Genomic DNA, 27,922 nt, shown 5'->3' on the forward strand with positions numbered 1-27,922 from the left:
ACAAACAAAAGTCTCCCGAAAAGCTTGAGTCTCACCGAGGTCAGGTAATTTGCGCGTTCACATTAGTGATGGCTGAGCATAGATGCCCAGCTGGTGTGACTGGAAGTCCCTGCCTTTTCTCCATCCCCTCAATTCCTGCCTCTCAACCTTCTTGTAGTCTCAGTACTGGGTTAGTTTGGTGCGGATGTAAATAAATGTCTTACTTCTTTCTAAAGTGTGCGTGATTCCTGTAAAAAGAGCTTTATGCAATGAACAAAAAAAATTTAGGGATGAGTACGTAGTTTACCTGCTTCAGCACGTTGCTTTCATACTTTGTTTGCATCACAAAATTCGAATACTTCTTTTCAAAAAAATCAACATTTTATATACACATATGGAAAAAGTGGGAAATGAACAAGGTAGTATGAAGTTTAATACATGCAGTAGCCTATTTACCACGGAGTTGTGTTCTTAGAGCCATGTGAGTAATTGGAGACCAAAAGACCAATATTAAAACTGGTCACATTTCCTAATTCATACGCACTAAGGGAGTTAACAATAGAGCTAATATTTTTGAGTGCCATTCAAGGCTAGATTCATAACTCCTATTTAACTCTACACTCTTGTTGAAATATTGCACAAGTACAAAGAAAAGGGAGGAGGAAACAGCAATATTGTTACTACACTGATGATTAAAGGAACAATAACTGCATACAAAGTTTTAATTTTTATTTATTTTTTTTAAACTGGGGCAACATTGGCTTATAACATATAAACTTCAGGTGTACATCATTATATTTTGATTTCTATGTAGACTACATCATGTTCACCATCCAAGGAGTAATTACCATCCATCACCATACATATGTGCCCAGTCACTCCTTTACCCTCCTCCCTCCCCCCTTCCCCTCTGGTAACCACCAATCCAATCTCTATATCTATGTGTTTGTTTGTTGTTGTTGTTTTTATCTTCTATTCACAAGTGAGATCATCCAGTATTTGACTTTCTCCCTCTGGCTTATTTTGCTTAGCATAACACACTCAGCTCCATCCATGTTGTCGCAAATGGCAAGATTTCGTCTTTTTTTTTTATAGCTAAGTAGTATTCCATTATGTATATATACCACATCTTCTTTATCCATTCGTCCTTTGATGGGCACTTATGTTGTTTCCAACTCTTGGCTATCGTGAATAATGCCTCAGTGAACATACGGGTGTATGTATCTTTTCACATTCGTGTTTTCAAGTTCTTTGGATAAATACCCAGCAGAGGAATAGCTGGATCATATGGCAGTTCTATTCTTAACTTTTTGAGAAATCTCCATACTGGTTTCCCTAGTTGCTGCACCAGGTTACATCCCCACCAGCAGTGTATGAGGGTTTCCCTTTCTCCACATCCTCTCCAACACTTGTCATTTCTTGTCTTGTTAATTATAGGCATTGACGGGCGTGGGGTGATATCTCATTGTAGTGTTGATTTGCATTTCCCTAATAATTAGTGATATTGAACATCTTTTCATGTGTCTGTTGGCCATCTGTATATCTTCTTTGGAAAAATATCTCTTCAGATCTTTTGCCCATTTTTTAATTGGGTTGTTTTTGAGATGTATGAGTTCTTTATATATTTTGGATATTAACCCCTTATCAGATACATGGTTTGCAAATATCGTCTTACAGTTGTTAGGTTGTTTTTTCACTTTGTTGATGGTTTCCTTTGCTGTGCAGAGCTTTTCAGTTTGAAGTAGTCTCATTTGTTTATTTTTTCTATTGTTTCCCTTGCCTGGTCAGACATGGTATTTGAAAAAAATGCTGCTAAGACCAATGTTGAAAAGCGTACTGCCTATGTTTTCTTCTAGGAGTTTTATGGTTTCAGGTCTTACATTCAAATCTTTAATCCATTTTGAATTAATTTTTGTGTATGGTGTAAGACAATGGTCTACTTTCATTCTTTTGCATGTGTCTGTCCAGTTGTCCCACCGCCATTTATTGAAGAGACTTTCCTTTCTCCATTGTATGTTCTTCGCTCCCTTGTCGAAAATTAGCTGTCCATAGATGTGTGGGTTTATTTCTAGGCTCTCGATTCTGTTCCATTGACCTGTGTGTCTGTTTTTGTACCAGTTCCATGCTGTTTTGATTACTATAGCTATGTAGTATATTTTGAAATCAGGGAGTGTGATGCCTCCAGCTTTGTTCTTTTTTTCTCAGGATTTCTTTGGCTATTTGGGGTCTTTTGTTGTTCCATATAAATTTTAGGATTCTTTGTTCTGTTTCTGTGAAAAATGTCTTTGGAACTTTGATACAAATTGCATTGAATCTGTAGGCTGCTTTAGGAAGTACGGGCATTTTAACTATGTTAATTCTTCCAATCCAAGAGCACGAATATCTTTCCATTTCTTTGTGGCTTCTTCAATTTCTTTCAACAATGTTTTATAGTTTTCAATGTACAGGACTTTCACCTCTTTGGTTAAATTTATTCCTAGATATTTTATTCTTTTTATTGCAATTGTAAATGAAATTGTATTCTTAATTTCTCTGCTACTTCGTTGTTAGTGTATAGAAATGCAACTGACTTTTGTATGTTTATTTTGTATCCTGCAACTTTACTGTATTCATTATTTCTAAAAGTTTTTTAGTGGATACTTTAGGGGTTTTTATATAGAAAATCATGTCAGCTGTGAATAGTGACAGTTTCAATTCTTCTTTTCCAATTTGGATCCCTTTTATTTCTTTTTCTTACCTGATTGCTCTGGCTGGGACTTCCAATACTATGTTAAATAAGAGTGGTGAAAGTGGGCATCCTTGTCCAGTTCCTGTTTTTAGAAGGATATCTTTCAGTTTTTCTCCATTGAGAATGATATTAGTTGTGGGTTTGTCATATATGGCCTTTATTATGTTGAGGTACATTCCCTCTATACTATTTTATTCAGAGTTTTTATAAATGGATGCTGTATCTTGTCAAATGCTTTCTCTGCATCTATTGAGATGATCATGTGATTTTTTTCCCTTCATTTTGTTAATGTTGTGTACCACATTGATTGATTTGTGGATGTTGAACCATCCCTGCATCCCTGGAGTAAATCCCACTTGATCATGGTGTATGATCTTTTTAATGTGTTGTTGTATTCGATTTGCTAGTATTTTGTTTGAGGATTTTTTCATTGATCTTCATTAGTGATATTGGCCTGTAATTTTCTTTTTTTGTGTTGTCCTTTTCTGGTTTTGGTTTCAGGGTAATGTTGGTCTTGTAGAATGAGTTAGGAGGCTTCCCCTCCTCTTGAATTTTTTGGAAAAGTATGAGAAGGATGGATATTAAGTCTTTGAATATTTGGTAGAATTCACTAGGGAAGCCATCTGGTCCTAGACTTTTTTGGGGGAGGTTTTTGATTACTCTTTTGGTCTCTTTACTGGTGATTGGTCTGTTCAAATTCCTTATTTCTTCTTGATTCAGTTTTGGAAGGTTGTATGATTCTAAGAATTTATTCATTTCTTCTAGATTATCCAACTTATTGGCATATAGCTTTTCATAGTATTCTCTTATAGTCTTTTGTATTTCTGAGGTGTCCATTGTAATTTCTCCTCTTTTGTTTCTGATTTTATTTACTTGAGCCTTCCCTCTTTTTTTCTTGGTGAATCTAGCTAAAGGTTTGTCAACTTTGTTTATCTTTTCAAAGAACCAACTCTTAGTTTCATTGATTTTTTTCTATTGTTTTATTAAGTGTGAACTTAACCGCTGCGCCACCAGGCCACCCCTCTGCTCTGATTTTTATTATTTCCTTCCTTCCACTGATTTTGGACTTTGTTTGTTCTTCTTTTCCTAGTTCCTTTAGGTGCACTGTTAGATTGTTTTATTTTTATTTTTTTTAAAGATTGTCACCTGGGCTAACAACTGCTACCAATCTTTTTTTTATTATTATTTTTAATTTTTTTTCCTGCTTTATCTCCCCAAACCCCCCCATACATAGTTGTATATCTTAGTTGCAGGTCCTTCTAGTTGTGGGATGTGGGACGCAGCCTCAACGTGGCCTGATGAGCGGTGCCATGTCTGCGCCCAGGATCCGAACCCTAGGCCGCCAGAGCGGAGTGCACGAACTTAACCACTCGGCCACGGAGCCAGCCCTGTTAGATTGTTTATTTGAGACTTTTCTTGTTTGTTGAGGTCGGCCTCCATTGCTATAAACGTCCCTCTTAGAACCACTTTTGCCGTATTCCATAAATTTTGACACGTCAGAATATAAAGTTTTTAAATGCTTATGTTGTGGAAAAGCAGGTTGAATTAAAGGAGCATGGAAAATGGTGGAGATGATGAAAGGACTCTAGAGAATGACCGCACTTGTTTTCAAATCTAATTTCTATCAAACTGTCTTCCTTTTCCTCATACAGATGTGCCATTAAATTCAACCTATCAATCTTGGTTGGGGCTATTGGGTAGGGGTGGGGTTCACAAACGTGGAAAGAGAAGATCGTGGTAAGCAAGAGAAATTTTCCCAAGATAGTTGAGTATGAATTAAAAGTAGTAGGAGGAATGGGGTTAAAGAAGAGGTGTGATGTAAATGTGTCTGAGGGTGGGAAGAGACGGCTGGAGATGTAAGTTAGATGACCTGTGAGCCTTGACAGAAAAAGTGTTAAGGGGAAGAAATGGTGGATTAGATACCATGCTACAGATCACTTGGTGGCCTCTTATGCATCCAACAAAGACATTTTGAGAAGCTACGATGTACCAGATACTCAGAGGTGCTCGGGATATAGATATAAATAACAAAATAACTTTTTAAATAATTTTATTTATTTATTTTTGTTTGTTTTTTTGAGGAAGAGTAGTCCTGAGCTAACGTCTACTGCCAATCCTCCTCTTTTTGCCGAGGAAGACTGGCCCTGAGCTAACATCTGTGCCCATCTTCCTCTACTTTATATGTGGGACGCCTACCACAGCATGGCTTTTTGCCAAGCGGTGCCATGTCCACACCTGGGATTCGAACTGGCGAACCCCGGGCCACCAAGAAGCGGAACATGCACACTTAACTGCTGCACCATTGGGCCAGCCCCATAAAATAATGCTTGCTCAAGTTTCTCACAAGTCTAAGAGATGAGACTGACTTGCATATAGCTACAGCAGGGCCATCCCAGCCTGAGCCTGAGTTGCGTCCATCAGGGAATTCAGGCACGCCTGGGTGTATTTGGTATATTTGGTTAACTAATGGGATGGTCTGCGTGTTTCGCTAGTCTATTACTGTGTAACAAAGTACTCTGAAAGTTAGTGCTTTAAAACAACAATGATCGTTTATTTGCTCACAAAACTGCACTTGGGGTAAGGGCTCAGCAGGAACGTGGCATCTGCTGGAAGTAGAGAGTCCAAAATGACTTCTTTACTCACGTGTCTCTGCCTTAGCTGGGATGGCTGGAACAGCTGAAGGCTGGCTGGGCACCTCCCTCTCCAGGTGGTGTGGCTTCTTCATATGGCTAGGCTGGACTTTAACAATGGCTCTCTCCTTGACCAAACTTTAGACAGGATCATCTGAGCCCTTGTCTCAACTAGGCATCCACCTTGGCCCTTGTTCTGTCTTCTGCCTGTCCAGCCCAGTTTTAGCAAGAATCCTGCTAAGTGTATTAGTCAGGGTTCTCCAGAGAGAGAGAACCAATAGGCTACATATAGATATACGAGGAGATTATTATAGGAATTGGCTCATGCCATTATGGAGGCTGAGATATGCCATGATATGCTATCTACAAGCTGGAGAACCAGGAAAACTGATGGTATAATTCAGTCTGAGTCTGAAGGCCTGAGAACCAGGAGAGCCAATGGGATAAGTCCCGGAGTTAGAAGATCTGAGAACCAGGAGCTCCAATATTGGAGGGCAGGAGAAGATGGAGGTCCCAGCTCAAGAAAAGAGAGAGAGAGAATCTGCCCTTTCTCCACCTTTTTGTTCTATTCAGGCCCTCAACAGATTGGGTGATGCCCACCCACATTGCTGAGGGTGATCTTCTTTATTCAGTCTGCTTATTCAAATGCTAATGTCTTCCAGAAACACCCTCGCAGACACACCTGAAATAATGTTTTAACACTATATGGGCACCCCCTAGCCCAGTCAAGTTGACACATAAAATCAACCATCACAGTAGGTTCAGTGAGAGTCCCCTCACCCTTGATATCTGATCAAATTCCTCATCCTCCACCTCTACTGATAAGTCTTTGGCCTGCTTTCAACAAGAATCCCCTCACCCTAGCCCCTCACTCTGCTCTTTGGTTATAAATCTCCAGCTATCTTTGCTACATTTGGAGTTACGCCCATCTCGCTCCTCTAGTGCAATATCCGTATTGCGATAATCTTGAATAAAATCTTCCTTACTGTTTTAACAAGTGTCAGAATAACTTTTTCTTTAACAACTTCCACATAACATGGTAGTTTCAGGACTTCTCCCATGGTGGCTGGCTTCCTGCAGATTGCCAAGTGGAAGCTGCCAGGCTTTTTTAATGCTTGGTCTTGTATTCTATTGGTCAAAGCAGTCATAGGGGCAGCTCAGATTCAAAGAAGACTCACATTGCAAAAAAGCACGTGGAATGGGAGATAGTGTGCCATCTTTGGAAATATGATCTACCACCGTGTCAGAAGTCAATTTCTACAGAAGACTGAGAATTTACCCTAGGATAACTAAAAGTTAGGGAGACCAACCTGACCTAACGACAGAGCTTCCATTGTCAGGGAGAAAATCCAGAGCACAACGTGGTGTTTATGAGTCAGGTTTATCTACATTCCATATCCAGTCTCTATTGGGTTCATACCTGTATCTTGGGGTGGAAGGGTTGACTATAAGTAAAATCTGGTTTATTTTTTTCGAGGAAGATTAGCCCTGAGCTAACATCTGCCAATCCTCCTCTTTTTGCTGAGGAAGACTGGCCCTGAGCTAACATCCGTGCCCATCTTCCTCTACTTTATACATGGGACGCCTACCACAGCATGGCTTGCCATGCAGTGCCATGTCGGCGCCTGGGATCCGAACCAGGGAACCCTGGGCCGCCAAAGCAGAATGTGCACACTTAACTGCTGTGCCACCGGGCGGCCCCTAGAATCTGTTTTAATGAAACTGTTTCATTAAAAATCCTTTTAAGGCATTTGAACACAAGCAGTACTGCTTTGGTACTCTTATGGGAAAATGCTGATACCAAAGTGGTGGACAGGTGTTTTTCCCACTTCTAAAAGAACACACTGCAACGTTTGGATACAAGAACTCCTGACGGTACAGTCCCACTTAGGCACCAGCAAGATTCTGGCTGGTGTCTGACGGAGAGAGCCATTTTGGTAGACATGTTTGATTTGAACTTGGTGTCCATTCCAAATTCTTTATCATATGGCTTGGTTTCTGATCCTGCAAAGTGAGGGAAAGGAAGTGATGGAGGAGCAGGAATAAGAAAAGAGATAACACGAGAACATTTACTGAGCTGAAGACTCAAGATTGAAAAGATTCAGTATTAAAAGACAGGGTTGTGGAAAAAAGACACACAGCTGGACTTATGCCAGTAACAGTTCTTTATTTCAAGGATAAAAACAAAACCCTACAAACAGCAACGTAGGAAATAAAAGTTATCTATAATGGAATAAAACTCAGACTGACATTTGAATTTCTTAGCCACAGTAAACATTAGAAGTTAAGAGTTTTGAGGAAAAAGAATTGTGACCAAAATTGTGACCCAAATTATCCTTTGTCTAAGGGGAAAAAACCCAATTTTAAACAAGCAAGCATTTAGAAAGTATATCCCCAGCTTAGCTTTTCTGGAAGAAAATAACTATTTGAGGACATACTCCAGCTAAGTCAAATTATAATAACATAAAGAATTGAAGAAAGTGAAAGGCATGTAATGTAGAGGAAACAATGGTCAACATTTAAATCTAATTTATACTTAGATTTAATTATTGATAATGTGATGGTGAAGCTAATTGCAATTGTTAAGAAAATATTCTGAAAACTAAAAACAAGTCAATACATTAATACTGGAACAAAGATTTTGCAAAGAACTTAGGGTTCCAACTGACATAGTGTACATTACCGTTTCTAAGGTCCTTTTAGCCACTGCATCACTAGGGTCTTCACTGGCCATGCTACCCGACATAGACCTTGACTTGGCACCATTTTGCTGACTCCTCTTTCCTTCTGGCCTCCCCATCTCTGCTCCTCAGCCCCCAATTCCTGGAGCTCCCCAAGAATCCCAAATTCTTGCCTCTCTTAAGCAAACCTGTGAAATTTTCTCTAACTCTCCTTCCACCTAAACTCCAGGCTTAGCTTTTTGGATCCCAAACCCATCCAGGTCCTCAGGTAAAGAAAAGGACCTTCTGAGAAACTTCCTTTAAGATCCACCCTTTTCAGAATGAAGTTGTAGTTTTAAATAATAACTTCTCCTTTTGTTTTGTATAGACTAAGTCATCTGTCAAACACTGTCTCACTGGTTCCATGGTTTTTGTCAGTTTTTGTATTTGTAATTTTGTTTCATACATTTGATGCTGTATTTGACATTTAAGGAAAGCATCATAACTGTTCATCTTCTTTTCATTATGTTTGATGCTTTTATCCAGAATTATACTTTGTCTGATATAAAGTTGCCATTATACTCCTTTCTTTGCATTTGCCTGTGCAAGTGTGGCTGTACTTTTAGTTTTATGGTTTCTGGATCATTTTAAGTGTGTCTTTTGTTAACGGTATATAGTTGGAGGATTTTTCACTTGACTCCAATCTGAGAGTGGTTATTTCACTGTATGTGTTTAATCCATGTATTATTTGGTATTACTCTGTCATTTTATGCTTCTTTGTGTGGCTAATTCTCCCTCTGCCATTTCTCCTAATCTTAGATATCTTGTTTAAGTATTCTTAGTTGTTATCTTTTGGCTAGTGATTTAGGTGGGAAATTTTATTTCTTTTTAACATTGGGGTTACCACTAAATTAAAAAATTGAATGTGTTTCTCCAAGTCAAAAGTAAAATAGTATCTCTTGACACTGCCTTCATAAGATTAGAAATTTAGCAGGCTTTTACATGTTCCTTCCCTTCTAAATCTTGTTTCCTGGTTTGGGCTGGAATAATGTGGAATTTAAGGTTATTAAAATTATTAAGTATTTCATCTTTTCAGTTTTAGTTACATGGACATTCACATTGAGGTTATCAGATTAACCACAATTATTTACACGTTTATTCAAGATTAAAGTTTTATTGCTCAAATTGTTTCCTTAAAACCTTTCCATTTATTTTAATTCCTTGGGCAGCAGGAATACTGAGCTACAAATACGTCATGGTTTCTGGTTGCCTACTGCTTTTGAAATGACCCTCACATATTTGGGGAATTCATGTTTTATGAATCCAACACATGACTCTACCAATCATGTCCACCCAAGAAAAACTTCAGAAGCGAGCAGTGTGAGGAAGCAAGTAACCTTGTTTTACAGCGAGGATGTGTCAGAGGGTTCCAGGGTTTAGGGGCAGCAGCTGGGTTTTTAACGAAGCAGCCTCACAGTATGGTTTGGGTATTGTTTCCACTGTCTAATTTCCAAGACTGAATTTCTGGCCGTCATATAGATCCTGTGAGCTACCTAATATTCCTTAAATGAACGTCTTTTCTTTTAGAGAAGGTCTTATTGCTTACAATTATTAAGAATTCTGAAGAATACAAGTACTTAAGATGAATTAAATGCTAGTTTGGCTGGTTTCAGAATTCTTAGGTAATATTTCTGTTCCCTTCCAAATGCTGCATATATTCTTCATTGTTTTGATGTTTTTCTTTTTTGGCATTCAGTATTACAGAGAAGAAACTGATGCCAACTTAATTTTTTTGGTAGGGAACCTACTCCTCTCTCCCCACAGATGTTTTTAGAAAGTGTTCTCTATCTTTGAAATTAACAACTCACTAAGCTGTGTCAAAATGCAGTTTTTTGTTAGTTTCAAGTTACTTCAGGAACAAAGTGGGTTTAGAAGTTCACAAATGCCCCAAACACAAGGAAAAGTAGAACTGAGTCCCAGAAATGGCAGGGACTGAGGTAACGCCAGAAGCTAGTGCCTCTGTCTCCCCACTTGCTGTCGATGCCTCCGTCCTCTATCTGCTCCCTTCTCTTTCCCTACTGGCTGGCTTTCACTTACTTTTAGCTTCATGATGCCAACCATAACAACCACAGCCTTAACTCTACAAGATCTTTCAGCTCCAGCCCTCAATCACCAACCAGAAATTTCTTTTGTGATTCTTACTTCAAAATGATTGGGCCAGTCTTTTTTTTTTAAAGCCAGGCCATTCAATTCTTCGGTCACTGGCCAGCTGATGTTGAGTCTCCCCTGGGTCAGGGAGAAAGACTGTGTACGTGGTTCAGTGACCAACTAGTGAGGCTAAGTGTTTGGGATTCCAAAAGATGGTGGAGGTGGGGCAGATAATATTTGGCATTGTTCTCAATAGTTATTTTTCACTAATGTGGCTTTTTATTCAATAGTCACCTTCACTAGTATACCTAAAGTTGAGTATTTTTAATTAAAAAAGTAACAATCACATAACTTCAAGAAAATAAGTGAGTGGTCACAAATGTAGAGAAAGAATTATACTGAATATCAGAGGAAAGAAAGTGTATTTAGCACCAAAAACAATATTATACACATAGAAACAAGTTGAAAGAAGTATCAATGGCCTAATGAAAACCAGAATATAGTTTTCTAGAACACAGAACAAACAGTTAGGGGAACGGTAAGAAAAGGACCTGGTGTTACAGGAGTCAGAGTCCACAGGTTTCAGCACTATAAAGCAGCATTTTAAAGTCAGCATAATATGAGTGAAATATGCTTATTATAAATTTAAAAATAATTTATATACTCTATTGTAGCCACTATGACTTTTGAAAAATCATTTTTGTTTGGTAAATTTTAATGATCTGACTACTCAAATCTTTCTTCAGCTCTTGGCAATTTTTTTGCATTTCTAGTACTCTGTTCTTTTCCTATTTTAGATATAAAGAAATCCTGTGATAACATGAATTCAGATATAGTACTCCCATCCTCAGCAACAGAATCATCCCTTCACTTAATTAACCTTGTTTCATATTTTAAAAAGTCAAATTTTTTTTGACTGTACTTACAGTGCCATTTGATGCTTATGGGCTTATCTTTTATTTCATTTTTTTCCCTCTCATTAACTTTCCTTTTAGTGCCCAGGTAACTTGTAAAGTTTACTCTTAAATACCAATCTGATATGCCATAGTTAATTGGTTGTTAATTACTCCCACTGCATATTAACAGATAGGCAGATTTTCCTTTCACCCGAAATCAATCTTCCTTCATTTTAAAGTTCCCTTTTCATAGTTTCTTCTTATCTTATTGCAAATCCAAATTAGATATTTGCTGAAATTATTGCCTTTATAACTCTGTTTCAAAGGGAGCATTAGCCGATCCCTCCAATGTAGTCATTGTCTTCAGAATCACTTGTTCACTCACATCTGGTGAATTTGTCCACTACTGGGAGTTGAGATGAGCTATATCAGATGTATAGCTCAGTATTCAAATCTTTCAAGCCCAAAGGAGAAAGAAGTTTGTTCGCAGACACTGTCAGATTAAAGGTCCAGCTGTTGAGAAGAATAGAGGACTAGCCAGAACTGAAGACACTCAAGGAGCTCCCTTGTTGTAACTCAGGGCAGTAGTTCTCAAAGTGTGGTTCTCAGACCGGGAGCATCAGCATCACCTGTGAACTTGTCAGAATTGCAAATTCTTGGGCCCCACTCAGAATCAGAAACTGAGGGTGTGGCCCATCTTAATAATGTCTTAATAAGCACTTCTGGTGATTCAAATGCACTCTAGTTTGAAAACCACCGCCTTAGGAGCTCTGTTTGCTGCGGTCCAAAGCTAGATAGAGCACAGCCCCCAACTTCCCTTAACAGGCATCACAACTCTTAACTAATCCCAACTCTGGGCTCAGTATGCCATTTGTAACAAGCGTACGCTGGAGATATCTGGCCTGCTGTCACTTACGGCGGCACCCTGCAAACTTCTAAAAGCAGAATTGAGATTTACCCCTTTACTAATTCAGAGCCATTGTCTCTAACTAGAGGGTGTCACACAGCATCTTTTTCCTCCATGGGCAATGTAGACTGGCCCTTTTCCTAGTAGGTGTTGCCTACAGGAATTCCTGAGTTTTCTGGCATGTGCAAGGCACTCGTTTTTTATTTCCAGGATTGATGTTTTTTCCTTACTTGAAAAAGGCGATTTTATTCTAATAGACTTACATCTCATCTCTTTCCATAAAAGTACTTAAATAAGTACTGTTATGTATGCAATAATTCAGAAAAACAGAAAATCAGGACTAAAAGAGGAAAGAAATATGACCTATATGCATGTATCCATGTTGAATAAGGCAGGCTTTGAGAAACAGAAATAGAATAAATTAGTATTATTATTCACAAACTATTTCAGATAAAATTTGACAAAAATTTAAATGCAGATATATTCCAAAAATCAGTAAATTGAGGTGTTTGCAAAGTGGTCCAGTGGAAAGAGTATGGGCTTTGGGGTAAAATGCATTCCTTCAAATCACAGCACTATATTTACTGGCATTTTAGTTAAAAAAAATCAGCCTCACTTCCTGTAAGTGATAAACACAGGTAAGTGCTAGATAATTAACTACATGATGTGATTTCCAGGACACCAGATAGATGTGCTTACTCCTCCTCATCCTCTTTTCCCAGTGCCCCACCATACCTAAGTATCTTTTCCCTTCCCCAAATGCAGAGTGCATACATTTTGTCACTAAAAATAAATTTTCATTTATTCAACAAATCTGTGAGCATTTATCTTCATCCTCACCCTCTGATCTTTTAGAACAAATTCTGGGAAGATATATTAACTTATCTTTGTTATTAAGTGTACCAGTTTATCTTCCTTCCTGAAGGAGGATTCTCTCTGTCCTGTGAGGAAGGCGGCATTCGAACAAATACCCTGCAGTCTACCCATCAAAAACAAAGTTTTCCTTAACAGGCAAGGGGGTTTAAACCATCTCTTGCATTTCTTATTGGTATTAAATCTACTTTTGCTGTTCCAGGCGACTCGCATTTTCTGAGCATGACAAAGTGCTGATTATACTTGGCTGCTGGAATTTTGCCACAATATATAGGGTAATAAATAGTTTTTATTCCAGACTCAGTAGCAACAGGGAGAAGATGAAGGGACAAGACAGTTACATTCCAAGACAGGCTTGGAAGAGACTACTTATACCTAAGAATAATCAATTAATTTTTCAAGTATAGAATTCTCTTAAGAAAAAAGAAGTATTCTATGGGCCTATTACGTTCAATGCCTAATTCCACGCTAGGCGGTTTACACAGCTATTAAATGAATCTGTTCTAAATCAACTCCAGTGGAGTAAGAAAAAAAGTTTAAGTGGAAAAATATTAAACATTAGTAACTGCTGATCACATATAAGAAAAATAAATTTCAGGAATGGTTAAGTGCCAATGCATAGAATGGTTAAATGCCAACAGTCAGCTTCAATTGTTTTTATTACAATAGGAGGAATTTTACTCTTAATGCATAGAATTTGATGAAAAAATTTATATAAGCTTTTAAAAGAGGCCCTTTGGACAATAATACAAATGTGAAATAAGACCCTTCGAACAAAAACCAATTTCAGTTAACAGTTTACATACAGCAATAATTTATTCTGAAATGTTCATTTAGTTTCTGTTGAAACACGATTCGTGTCTCATTAATAAAAGAGCAGCCATCTCACCTCAAATACCAGAATATACAACAAGTTACAGCATAGCAAAAATTCTACCTACTTTCAGATAAAATCTAGTTCAGGTAAAATAGTTTCATTCAATGTTTTACAGTTACACAGATTTTTTTGTTTTGAGCACAAAATAGTGTAAATTGTTACACTGTAGCTATCTATATGCACATCATGTGACCACAGAACTGTTAATTGAACCATCAGTTTCATTCATGCAGTAAAGCAAAGCAGGCTGGGTAAACTTGTTCACTGGGAACCATATTACTGTGAATTTCACAGCCACATGATTAATTATGTTAGATGGACTCACAAGGACTAAAACATAATGGTTTTTTGCATAAATACCAATTTCTCCCTGATGTAAGTTTAGTCAGTTTATAATCTAGAAATGATTGATAACAGCAATATATCATATCTTCTATCTGTAGTGTTCATTATTTTAAGACAAGCAATAATTAAAGGATGATGGGATGGGAAGCTACTTAAATATATGTAAAACATACTGTACAAATATACTTGGCTTTACCATTTTCTTCCTAACTATCAAGAGTGCCTCCCAAAATATAACCAGTGAAGACAAAGTATACTATCAAATATGGCTTCCAGAACAAAAACTCTCTAACAAGGATCAAACCTATTTACAAACACTTTCAGTTTCTTTTAAAGTTTCATTTGAAACAAAATTTCTACATAGCAGTTGTAATTCACACATAATTTTCTTAGTTTCATCATTCTACCTCTTTTAAACAGACGTCACTAGGTAAGACCCAGAATGGCGCTTAGGACTTTGAGCTCCACTAGATTCTGTGCTGTCAGTTTTTGAATCTCGTTTCTTTGTGTTGTTGTTCACTGGTGTTGGGATCTGAGACGGCCGGGCCGAAGTGCTATCTGCGCTGCTTTTCCTAGGGCTTGGGTTGTAATTAAAAGGAGTCACTCTGGCAGCAACAGTCCCACTAGGTGAACTGTGTTTGCTTGAGCTGCTAGAACTGAATGGGGTTCGCTCAGCTATAGAACTTTCATTAGTCTCTGAGGCAGGGACAGGATTACTTTGTCCCGGTTTTGCCTCAGTTCCTTTTTGGTCTGGGGCATCGACCTGAATAAAAGAGTTCAGGCGGTTTTCCAAACCCATGATGCGTCCGGGAGCACTGGCATTACCTACATTTTGCTTTCCCTGATTATCTTTTGAATCTTTAGCATGTGAATTTCCCTTTTCTGAAACACTGTCAATCACTGGGGGGGTATTTCCTGTGGGAGATCGTCCAGATCTAGGGTTGTTAATGGGACAGTCCTCAATTCTCACCCAAACATCCTCTGTTTTAGAAACAGCAGGTGCCATTTGATAAATGAGAGTCTTTGATTCAGCACCATTTACAGCACCTGAGGAAGTGGTCTGAGAAGTACTATTTGTGGGGGAAATCTCACTTTCTTTTATTTTTCTCCATGTTCCTTTTGTGGATACTTGGTTTTCTTTAGTTTGTTTGGTTCCTGAAATAGAGTTCACATGTCTTTCATCTTCACTTTTTGCTTTTTCACTGGATTCAGATGAAGCAGAAAGAATTGAGGATGAACTTCCAGTTCTTCTCCAAGTGCTTACTCGAGGAAGGGATGATGAATGTTTGCTGTGCTCCCGTTTCCAGGTTCCTGACCTGTTGATTGGAAGTCTGGAAGGACTTTCAGAATGGGAGCGTGCTATATCATGGCGCTTTGCTGGTCTTCCATCGTTATACTCTACGGAGGGACTGAGATTAGGTGGAAGTTTCCGCCATCCACCAGCCTGGACAGATGAATGCATGGATAGAGACATATCAGGGAGGGAAGGACTTAAAATTGGAGTCTGTGCCTGGGACCTCGTGGGAGAATCTGGCCTAGAAGATGGAGAAAGAGATTCAAATGAAGCAGATTCCTCCAATTTTCTCCTTAGGGTTGGACTTGGAGCTTCTTTGATGAAAGTTGACTGGCGTACTAATACGGGTCTCTCTGACCTATCAGATTCACTTCCACTTGATTTAGTTGAAGACATTCTAGAAAGTTCTACCTTTTTATTAGATCCATTGCTATTATTCATCTGATTTAGTCCCTTGGATGCAGACTCACTTCTTGGGATACTGCTGCCATTCTTGGATAAACCTGTTTGTTTGGTAAGGTTCTGTTGGCTCATCTGTCTGCCTGGAGATGTGTATGACATTTTCCCAGAACCTGAGGACTTAGTTGAAGCAGTACTAGGGGATGATGTCCTTGGCAGTTGAGATAATTTGTTGGGAGGACTTATTCCATTTCTACCAGGAGAAATTGAGTTTCGCCCTGGAGACTGCATAGGTCTACTTAATGGTTGCTGGGCAGGTCTTGAAGGAGTGGAATCTCTAGATCCTGATCTGGAAGGCCCTTTATTTGACCCAGCTGGTTGGGATGTCTGCCTGGTGACAGGGCTTAATTCTGACTTCACTGATGGCTTGGCTCCTCTAGGAGAAGTGGTGGCTGTCTGACCTTCACTAGGGCTTTTGGAGGCTGGAGTCTTAAGGGGTGGGCCTTTTTTAGAAACTGGACTTGTACTTGAAGAACTATTTCGAACTCCTGGAATGTGAATCATTGTCCTACCTCGAGAGATTGAAGGCATGTTTGTTTGAAGGGGCTGCTTCATTTGGCCTGAAATTTCTGAATTAGATCGAACTTTTCCAGTAATCAAACTTTTATAAACTTTTTTTCCTCCTTTGATTCCTTTATTTTCAGATTCTATCTTTTTAGTTTCCAATGTACTTTTCTCCCCAGGTTTTAGAATTCGTGGGCCTTTATTACTTGTAAAGGGTTTTTCCTCTTGATCAGGTGTAAGATGGAATGGTGATCCCAGAGAGATTCCTGATTTCAGTGACAGGATGGAATCTGAATCAGATGAAGCTTGTCTAGATAAACATGCAGCAGCAGCAGCTTGATGTAAACTACTTACTATAGAATTTGCACCTTCCTGAATAGCTTTCCAATCAAAATTTTCTGAATCAGGGGATAAACCATGTTCTGAATCTGGTCTCTGTATATCTTTCAAATCAAGTGTCAAATCTTCTGCTAATATACCACCCATATTTCTGGGACTATGCTTTTCATTATCACCCTTGAACCTTGAAGGCTTTTTCTTTTTTGGCATTGCAGAACTTATACATTCCTGCAACAGGTCATCTTCAGAATCAATACTAAGAGAACTGAGAGAACTGTTTCTTGAGAAACAAACAGGGGTATCTTCAACGTGAAATGATTTAGGAGCATAACCTGATGCCTGAGGTTTACTTGGTTCTCCCTGTGAGTCAGGGGGCTCTGTCTCTTTGACAGGTTCATTTTCTTTGTTGTTGTTATTTTCTTGATCAATGTCACTAAGAGAGCTTAAAGAGGAATTTCGAGAAAAGCAAACTGGAGTATTTTCAATAGCAAAATTCTGTAATTTTTCATCAGTTGCTGCCCCTCTGTCAGGTACGTCTTTGGATGACTGGGGAAAAGTGGATTGCTTCTGTAGCATGGGTTTAGAGTGACCTCGATTTATTGGATGTTTTGTAACAGCTTGTGTCTTATCAGCTGACTGTTGGTTCGAGGTTAGTTCTGAGTGGCTGGTAACTTTAGCTTCTGACTCCTTATTTTCTTTCCCCTTCCTTAATTCAGCCTTTTCCCTGGAAAGGTCAACATCATCATCATCAAAATCTAGAGAACTCAAAGAATCATTTCGTGAAAAACAGTATGGAGTTCCTTCAATAGGTGTGTAATGATGAGGGGAATCAAAACTAAAACTTCCTCTGACTCGATCTTCGTTATTTGGTAGCTTATCATTAAAGTCTTTGGAATTATTTTTCAAGTTCTGTTTCTTTGAATCTTTGTTGTCTGAGAAAGTTCTTTCAGCATTTAAATTATTTTTTGAGTCTGCATTTTTTCTTACACGTGTCCTAAATTCAGTATTTTGTGGCATAGGTTTTACTGGTGAAGTAGGTTTTGTTTTCTTACCATCTAATTGAGTCTTGTTATTTCCAGATGAAGACGTAGATGCTTGTTGGACCTGGTCCATTATCTTTTTCACACGGAAAGGCTTGTGACTTTTTCCTTTGGGCATAGCAGAATTAATGCATTCTGCAAGAATATCGCCTTCTTCTGTTTTATTGTCATCCAGTTCAGGTATAGTTATAGATGAGACTTTTCCTCTTTGAGCCTCATCCGTACTTCTGCCTTCTGTAGGAATGGTATCTCGTTTTTCAAATTCACCTGACTGAGCCCCGGCTCTAACCCCTTCTCCAGCAGCTAACTCATTTGGAGGGGATTCTATTGTTAGATCACTTAGAGATGTAGCTGTGGAAAAGTTTATAGGTGTCCCTTCTACACAATACACCCGTGGCATATCATCTCCTGGTGTGAAACTAACATGCTTTTGTGCTTGTATCCTGTTTTGTGATGGCAGAAGTTTGTACACAGGCAGTTGACTTGGTTTCCTTGCTACCGGTGGAGGTAATTTTGAAGCAGTCTGGGCTGGCTTTTTGGCTTTGCGTGAAGATTTTGTCGGCATGGCAGAAATAATACATTCTTCTAGTATTTCAATATCATCATCATCTGAATCATCTAATAAATCTTTTTCAGAATCGGTAGGTTTTTCTGTCTCTTTTTCCTGGTTTTCATTCGATTCTTCAGGCTGCTCAGATTCTGTTTCATTCCCATTGTCATTTTCCTGAACTGCAGGCATTATTCTTAATTCCACATCCTTCTGTATAAATGGCTCATCGAGGCTCAGTGCACTTAGGCTAGATGAACAAGAAAATCCATCTGGAGTACTTTCTGTGGCAAAATGTAATAAAGTATCAGCATCTGGAAGAACCTGGACCCTTTGAACTGCAGCATTTACAGCAGCTTGCTTAGGTCCACTTTCTCTTTTTTCAGCATTAGGTACTTTATTTTTAGGTACCTCTCGCTTAGTTTGAACTGTTTGAGGAGGAGGAGGAGGAGGAGGGGTTTTACTTCTGCTTGGTGGCATGGTTTGTCCAGGGCTATCTGGAAGGTCACTGGGGCTTATAATGCCACTTACCATTCCACTGCAGGGTTCACTCTGAACAGAGCTGGCAATTGAACGACTCTCAAAACTATCAAGGGAACTGACAGAAGTGCATCTGCTAAACATGAGTGGAGTCTCCTGAACGTAGTGCTCTGGTGGACTTTTAGGTGTCTGAGCACCACTTTTTGATGGAGATTTGGCCCCTGAAGAAAATTCAACAGCTTTGTGCCTGGTTGATTCTGAAGATAAACCAGAAGCCTGGAGTCTGCTGGATTTGGTTCTAACATGCTGTGACACTGCTGGAACTTCACTCACAGAATCTTCAGTAGATCTAGTTCCACTGCTTTCTTTTATTTCTGCTATTTGTAGAGTACTGGCAGACTCTGTTTCCTGTGTCGTCTGTTCACATCCGATTTCATCCTCAGCTGATGACAAAGACGATAGTGAACTACACCTTGAAAAACATATTGGAGTATCTTCTACACAGTAAGTCTGTATGGTTTCTTGGTTGATGGAGGGAACTTTGCAGGAGGCGGCTTTCTGAGTCTGGCCACTTCTGCCCTGCGCTGAACTTGGATGGAGCTGACTCTGCCTCTGGGCATTAGATGAAGGGGTAGATGTATTCTCACTGCTTGAAGAGATGTGCTCAGTTTTAGTGCTCTGTCCGGATGAACTCTTTGAAAATGAAAATGATGGTTTCTGTGAGGAAGGAATGTCTGTGGTATATTTTAAACTATAATCAATAGGCTGATCCACATGATGTTTTTCTTCATTGTATTTTATGCTATAATTTGTTGGTCTCTCTTCTTCCTCATGCTGCTCTTCCTCAGAGTAGCGTTCACTATAGTTGGTTGGTTTATCATCTTCATAATCATCTTCCTGACACAAAGACTGGCTTACATTTTGATTAATTCCATGATTAGAACCTACTCGATTTGTTTCTGAACCATTGGCTCCTCTTGACCTATATGGGGAAACACATTCTTGCTGTCCAAAATGTGGCTGGAACTTGAGGTGTTTATCATCAGTGCTCTCAGTATATATGGGATAAGTTGTGCTTTGACTCCTTGATTGTCTTTGCTCGCTTTGTTTTATTTCATCTTCTATTATATGTTTGGGTCTTGCCCATCTTTCATTTTGTGAAGGACTTTGCCTTCCAGAGTTCAATTGCTCATCTGAATATTTAAGACTATAATTTATTGGTGTATCTAGTTCTCCATCATTATCATCCATATGATTTGCACTATGTATTTTATGTGCTAGGTCAGCTGGATATTGACCATAGCTGCAAAATTTACTTTCATCATCTTCAGAATAGGATTCAATTGAAGGTTTCATTTGACCTCTTTTACCATAACCATCACTACTACTGACACTATTTAAACTATCATTTGAAGATCTCTTATATTCCAACTTGGCATAAGGCATAGGACACGTCCTATTTGAATTTTCTGACTTAGTGAAGTTGTAAGTATTTGCATGTGTGTGGGCAGTAGAGCTTCTTCTCAGTGCATTCCTCTCGTCTGTCCCACAATGTAATTCGGTGGTAGACCCAGAACTTCTGTCTTCCTGGGAGGTATGAATGGCCGATACTTCCTCCATGACTTTGGCAATCTGGGCTGCAGTGGTGGAAATCTGCAAACCTCGCTTTGAAGAGCTTCCTGAATTTTCCGTTGCTGGGTGGTAGTTGCCTAGGCTAATTCCTCGTTCTCTCTCCAAACTTCTATCCTTTTCAGAACGAGAACTATCTAAACTTCCCCTTGATGAAGAGGAGCTGGGCAACACTGTAGTATTTAAATATGGTGAAAGGACAGTCATGTTTCCAGTATTAAAATTGTCTGGCCTATTATCATCATGTCGATTGGTGTCAAAAACATAGTCACCGTAGAGACTCTGCTTGTGCCTTTGCTTACTACGATGAGATGCCTTGGGACTCAAATTGTCAATATTGTCAAAAGTTTCTGATAAATGCTGAGCATCTAATTCTGCTTCTAGGGCTTTTTGTTTCCTGACATGAAGAGATGGCAAGCTTGAACCAGGAGACATAATATTGGCATCCTTATACTTTGCAGGTCTATTTGCCATGAGATTCCTTAAAGCTGCGGCACTGCCCATAGCGATCATTTTGTGCTTTGAATGAATGAGGTTCTTGAGCATGCTGACTGCCCCCATGTCCCATAATGCTTCCTGGTCTTTAGGATTTCTTGCTGAGAGATTCCACAAGGTTCCGCACGCATTACTGACTATTGTCAAACTGTGAGATTTCAAATGTTGTAATAAGGTTTGTAGGCAGTTGTTCTCTCTTAGGATTTGCCTGAAATAAAAATAAGAGGTCACAAAATTAAGGTCAAAATCTGTAGTAACAACAAATGAAAGGATAGAAAACAAATTTAAATCTTAGATAACTACTAAAACTTATTAAGAACAGGCATAACAAAATTGTACCAAGTTATACTATAAACTCTGAGCATCCCACATCTCCTTTTGTTTTACCTTAGTTCACTTAATGTTTATTGTTTTAAAGTACTCATCTGTCAGATTAAAAGAAGTAAAAGTGTTAATTTAAATCTATTCTGTATTTCCTATTCTGACTCAATAGCTTTAAAAATGTTTCTTGAGCAGATACATTTACTTTATTTACATGGTGACAGTGTTTCCCAATGTAAGGTCTATAAATGTATCGTGAAATCCTATGCTGAACAGGGACTTTGTGGTCATTTAATCTATGGATGGGTGCCACAATGGAGACTGCTGAGACATCATGGAAGAGGTAGGTAGAAAAATCGATCAATAGATCTTTCTGTAGCTGTTAGATCAGTAAACTGACCTTTTACAGTAATCGCTGTCTCTGGCTTGATTTTGTGGTACTGCCCTCCCCCTTACAAGTGTTCTCTGGCAAACTGTGTGTGTAGTTGTTATTTCCAAAAATAAAGTGAATGAAAGGTTTTTAAAACATTTAAAGGTAACTATAAAAACAAGGTTTGAGAGTCAGCAAAATTAACTTTGGGACTTGAAAGAGCTACAGTTTGTTAAATGCATGGTGACAGCACGACAGCATATTCAGCTTTAGTGAGCTTTAAAATTGATTGGCAAGGGTGTAAATAAGCTTTAATGTGGCAGTCTTCTCTCAGCAGTCCAGTAGACACCTGAGGGCTTACTAAATTTAAGAAGTCTTCTTTGCACAGCAGAAAGGGCCACAAGGCTTGTAGTTTGCGCATCAAAAACTTAAAGATGTTTACATTCTTTATGAGTTCTTTTACTAAAAGTACCTCATGCCTTTTTTGAAAATGAGAGAGGAACGAGACTGAAAAAATTTTAAACTGAATGAATAAAATGAATATGCTGTGAAAGATACCCATATTTTTGTTAACATAATACAGAGCCCAAGTTCTGAAAATGTGTGCCCTGTATCTGAGGTCCTCTCTTAGGTTTCATAGCTCTATCTAGTAGACTGGATGAATTGCTCTTGGGTAAATAATATTATGCTTATTGGTGTTAAGACACCATGAGACAAATGTGAATGAGGGTACTCTCTGTAATATTTGTGACTTTAATTTTCTCCTCTATATATGGGTTATACCTCTCAACTATCATTTGCTTATTTCTAGACAAGTTCATGATACTATGAACTTATATTAGAACAAACTAATAAGTAAATTAGGAATTAATAGTTATCTTTTCACCATAATAAATATAATTTGGTTTAGAACTTACATAATTACACAAAACACTGCTTACAAGTGGGTCTTTTAGAGGGTATGAATTCTATACTAATTCATTTAAAAGTAATATAAAACTCTGTATTTACCTGTGGTCCTCATTTGTAGCTATCAAGCTGGACACATTCCGCAATATCCCACCTCCACTTTCAATAATGGCTAACGTATTTGTCTGGCTCCGGTAAGTGAGAGTGCCAACCAAAAACGCAAGTGCACCATCTACAGCACATATATCAGCTTTATTCTCAGTGCAATGTGCTGACAAATTCCATAAGGCACTCAATACGCTTTTGAGGGTTGATTCCTATGAAGAAACAGAGTATGTGTCACCTAATCAGAGTTGGAATTTGCCTCTTATAACTTCTATTAGGTTATTTTTTTATCTCTCCTGCTGCTTATCCTTCACTGGTAAAGTATTACGAATTCCCCATTTAGAAAAACTTTCATAAAATACCAAATGGAACTTAAGTCAGTGATATCTCCATAAAACAAGCAGAAGACAATATTAAACTAATGACCTTTATGAACTTTATTCTAAGTGTTTAGAGGGTACACACATATCCTACAAGAGCTTATATTAGAAAATAAAACAAAACTGATATGTATTCTGAGAAAAGATAACACTTCCAGGGTACCAGAAACAAGACAAAACCCTCTACATACTGATATGGAAAGATGTCTAAGATGTATTATTACATGAAAAGAGCAAGTTGCAGAGCAGTATGTACAATATTCTGTTTGTATAAAAAACACATACATGCTTATATGATTGATGCAAAAGTTAACAATGTAACATTAAAAAGAAAGCATCCTGGAAAAACTCCAATTTCTTAAAACTCCCAAAAAAACAAAGTAATTACAAAAACTAGAACTCCCTGCTACACAATATGATAGTAAATTGTCAAACTGTAATTGCCATAGAAGCACTCTGAGTATACAATTAAGGATATTTGGTCAAAACTTGCCATGATTCTCACAAGATCTGTGAAATTGAGATCAGGGGAAAGAAATGCATTTCTTACATTCTACTAGGCTTTAGATTGACATTTAAAATAATGTAAATGCCATTTATTGTTTTTCAAATTTAAAATCAACTTACAGAAAAATAACCTAAGATGTATGTATTGGCAAAATTAGAATATAAATACTATGCTTTTGTGGGAGATAGTGAGGGATGTAAAGTTGTTAAGAACAGGTGGAGGCAAGAACATACAATAGAGTTATTGTCTATGATTGATACACAATAAATGGGGGTTTTAGTTTGTTGCTGCAGTGGAAGAGATGATCAATAGGGTAATTGAGAACACTTATGTAAGGAGTGGTATAGGTATGCTTCAAATTTTCATCTACGTCCAGGCATTCACTAGGAAATGTCTCAAGAAGATAAATTTTAAAATAGCCATTTAAGCAAATTATTTAGAACCTTGGAGGCAATACAAGAATAAAATCAGATATTTGTGTCTGGGAGCAGATAAGAAGCAGACAGGGATTGTTATTTTTTTTATAAGGCCCTAAGTTTTAGTTCTTTTAAAAGCATATTAATATATTATTTTGATTAGTAAAATGATTAGCAAACAATTCAAATAAAACAAAAGTTTCCTTTTGCTTTACAGAGTAATTTCTGTATGCCTGGCATGATGTTAACTAACTATATACATAGTTTAGCCAAGTAGAATTCCTGACATCACAATTTTACAGTTTGTTAAGCCTAATATATATGTAGATAAAAGGTACAATAAAATATGAAAAGTTCAAAAAAAAAAAACTTGCCATGATCCTGATGTCAGTCTTTCTTCTTACTACAAATCAATCAAGGAACAAACATTCATTAGAAATCTACTCTATGCCTATCACAATTACGGGCACTCCAGAGGATACAAACAGCAAACTGATGCCTGCTTGGAAGACACTAACAATTTACTTTGGGAAAAAAAGATGCAGAACCATATATGAAACAAAGTACTCTAAAGGAAAGATTATTGTCACTTGAATTTAATCAAACAAATGAAATATTTCACGGAGGACAACAGCTCTGTAGAAGGTAAGACCTGTACACTCAGAGAGAAGACAGCGACTCCTAGCCGGGGAAGTAGAATGAGGAACGGTGTGGAAGTAGGAATCGGAAGAGAAGACTGAAGAACAGAAAGACACAGAGGAGATCAAAGTGCATACTGGGGAACAGTGGGAAGAAAGAGCAGAGAGGTCAAAGAAGGTCGTGAATGTCACAGCAAACATTTCAGGTCTAATCCAATAAATAGCTAGCCACTGTACTCTATTCTCTTTATCAGAAAATTAAATGAATGAAAAAAATCTAGGAACAGGTTTAGTTACTTTTTATCAAGAGGCAGGGAAGAAGTGCTTCCACCAATCAAGATGTGAGAAGGATAGAGCTCAATTTTCATTACATTGTAATTGAGGTAAAAGGCGGGACATTCAAAGTATCCTGAGCACAGAAAAAACAGCAAGAGTTTAGAGGAGTGAACTAAATTGCAAGTGGCCCAGAGGTGAGAACTGAAGGTAGGAAAATATTAGAAGTTGCTCTCTACGAGACCACATGTAGAGGGCCAAGGGTTTTGTTTCAGAGAAGCTTCATAGTTAGGATTAGAGGAGATAAGAAGAAACGAGTAGAGGTTGGATGTATATAGGTGGTGAAAACAAAGGGAAGGGTTTCAATAAGGTGTGTGACGAAAAAGTATCAAATATAGGTATAGGTACAAAAGAAAAACCCAAGTTAATCTTTAAATCTAGATTTTGTTAGAAAATTAGGAGGTAATGAAGAAGGAAGATTAAGATTAATTAAGAAATGGAGGAAGTGACCTGTTCAGGGTTTTGGTTGTTACAGGAAAAAGAGAAACACTACAGGAGTTAGAAGAAGCAACAGAGAACCAGCACCCACCTTCCTGCCCCCAATACTGGGCTTCCTATAGACAGCTGAAACAAAAAAGCCGCCTTCTCTACAGCCATCCAGTAGAGAAGAGATGGAAGATAAGGGTACACAGCAACCCTTGGGGCACAGGGTACAGGTGAAGGAAGCGTTCTGTGGTATAGAAGAGTACGAGCCAGCTGCATGAAGTTAAAACGATGCAATACATGGGGAATGTGGAACGTAGTTCTGATTCTTTTGGTCATTAGCAGTAAGGGAAATTGAGAAGGAAGAGATGAATTAAAAAGAGAAGGAATGTTGACAATGACTGTTACATTGAATGTAGAAAAACGGGGAACAAATAATTTCTAAGACTGCTAACCAGAAGCAGGCTCAAACCAGAATTGGGTATTATAAACTTCTGATGAGCTAGTTTTTCCAAGATTGGACTTACATTAAACATTTATATATGAATTTAGGGAGAAATGATCTTTAAAATACTACTCTTTGTTTACAAGAACAGGGACTTTCCATTTATTACAGTCTTATTTTATGTTTCTCAGTAGGATGTGTTTTTAATCTAGCTTTCTCGGTTTGTAGCAATTAGTTTGTACGTAGCCCACTGTGGTCCTTGAGAGAGAATAAAGTCATGAACCATTATTCAGCAGCAGTACAAGTCTCCAGAATACATACAAATACATTAAATCTTTCTGAAAATACGCAGGGTTGATTAGATTAGGAGTCTTAAAGTGTGCACGGTACTAATTTTTTGGTATAACTTTACTGAAGTATATTCGGAAAACAAGCTTCACATATTTCAAGTGTGTAATTTGATCATTTTTGATGTATGCGGATACTCATGAAACCATCACTCCAAAATAACACTTATTTTATCCTCTGAAATTTCCTGGTAATCCACTCCACAAACCTAGGCAATTACTGATCTGTTTTCTGTCACTATAGATTATTGCATGTATCAATAGTTCATTCTTGTATAGCAGAATAGTATTCCATAGTGAATATGCCACAATTTATTTATACATTTACCTGTTGATGGACATTAGAGTTATTTCTAGTTTTTGGCTATCACAAATAATACTGCTGTGAACATCTGTGTGTAAGTCTTTGTGTGACCATAAACTTTTGTTCCTCTTGGGTAAATACTTAGGAGTGGAATGGCTGGGTCATAAGGTAGGTGTATGTTTAACTTTAGAACACTGCCAAGTGTTCTCCAAAGTGGTCATACCATTTTACATTCCTACTAGCAGTGCATGAAAACTCCAGCTGCTCAACATCCTTGACAACACTTGGTCAATCTTTTAAATTTTAACCAATATGTCTAATGGTATCTCATTGTAGTTTTAATTTGTATTTCCCTGATGACTAATGATATTGAGTATCTTTTCAAGCGCTTATTGGCCATTCATATATCTTCTTTTCTGCAGTGTCAGTACAAGTGTTCTGCCGATTCAGTAGTGTTTTAAAGGTATGTTTATGTAGACTCTAAGTATATTTGAATATTATCTTTACAACCAGTTATTTAGTTGAATACTTTTCTTACTTCTAATAATTTTTCAGCTGATTTTCTTGAGTTTTCCAGGTATAAAATAATTCAGCAAAAATACATAACAAACAATAAAAACCAAACCTTTTTACCTTCTCTTAAAAAGGATATTTTGAAGAAAAAAATGTAGGCTGTGGTCTAGGAGGACGGGTTAGGTGAAAGGAAGCCCAGATTAGTTAGCTAAGACTTGCTTATTAGTCCCTCTTAAATTTCAAGTTTACTTTTTTTTTTAAATTAGTTTAGTTTCTGAAGTAGATATCCCACCTCGAGATGTTTCCTTTTGTAAACAAATCATTATTTGGGGGATTTCTCACTGTTTAGTCTGCTTACCTCTTGATAAGCTGACCATCAAAATTTGAGGATTCCGGGGGACTGAGATTCGGAGCGCACAGAGGTTATACTTACACCAGTGATTCTCAGCTAAGGGTGATTCTGCCCCTCCTCCCTTCCAGGGGACATTTGGTAATCTCTGGAGATGTTTTTGATTGTTACAACTAAGGGGAGGGTGTACTGACATCTAGTGGGCAAAGGCCAGGGATGCTACTAAATATGGCACAAGTCAGTCCCCCAAAACAAAATTATCTGGTCCAAGGTGTCAACCGTGCGAGCATGAAAAATTCTGACTTACTCTAGGCCACGTCATATAAACTTTTCCATCTTAATACTTTTACAAGTTTAAGAATAAGGATTGATGAAATAAACAGGTCAGAAATTAGGGACTCTCAGGGGTGAGAGAGGGCAGCAATAAATATCCAAAGGTAAAATCCATATTACAGTACTAAATGTTTTCAAGGTACCTTTTTAACTTCCAAAGCACACTCCATCAGTGCTTTCACACTTCCAACTTCACGCAATGTCTTTTTACTATTTACATCTGCTCGCCAAGACAAATTCCTTAAGACGCTTGCAATAACCTGAAATGAAGCAATTTTAGAATAATTTGTATATAAAATCATTTATACCAGTTGCTGTTTTTTTGTTTTTAATGCTAGAGTTAAGAGTAGAAATCTATTAATAAAGAAATTCCTCCTAAATGCTAATATAGTGCCAAA

At 37.9% G+C, this 27,922-nt stretch overlaps 1 protein-coding gene across 9 annotated transcripts in view; it reads right to left on the reverse strand.

Annotated features, from left to right (window-relative positions):
* Positions 1 to 7,507: 7,507 nt before the first annotated feature.
* APC (APC regulator of WNT signaling pathway) overlaps positions 7,508 to 27,922 on the reverse strand; it is a 122,600-nt gene continuing 102,185 nt past the window's right edge. For all 9 annotated transcript variants that reach the window (XM_046666138.1, XM_046666137.1, XM_046666136.1 and 6 more), the window contains 3 exons: positions 27,668 to 27,784; positions 22,533 to 22,747; positions 7,508 to 21,038 (listed from right to left, as the gene is read on the reverse strand). In XM_046666138.1, coding sequence (XP_046522094.1) covers positions 14,456 to 21,038; positions 22,533 to 22,747; positions 27,668 to 27,784 — 6,915 coding nt within the window. In that variant the 3' untranslated portion in view covers positions 7,508 to 14,455. The remainder of the gene's footprint in view (positions 21,039 to 22,532; positions 22,748 to 27,667; positions 27,785 to 27,922) is intronic.

The sequence above is a fragment of the Equus quagga genome, chromosome 7 (genome assembly GCF_021613505.1).
Source record: "Equus quagga isolate Etosha38 chromosome 7, UCLA_HA_Equagga_1.0, whole genome shotgun sequence".
NCBI classification, from domain to species: Eukaryota; Metazoa; Chordata; class Mammalia; order Perissodactyla; family Equidae; genus Equus; species Equus quagga.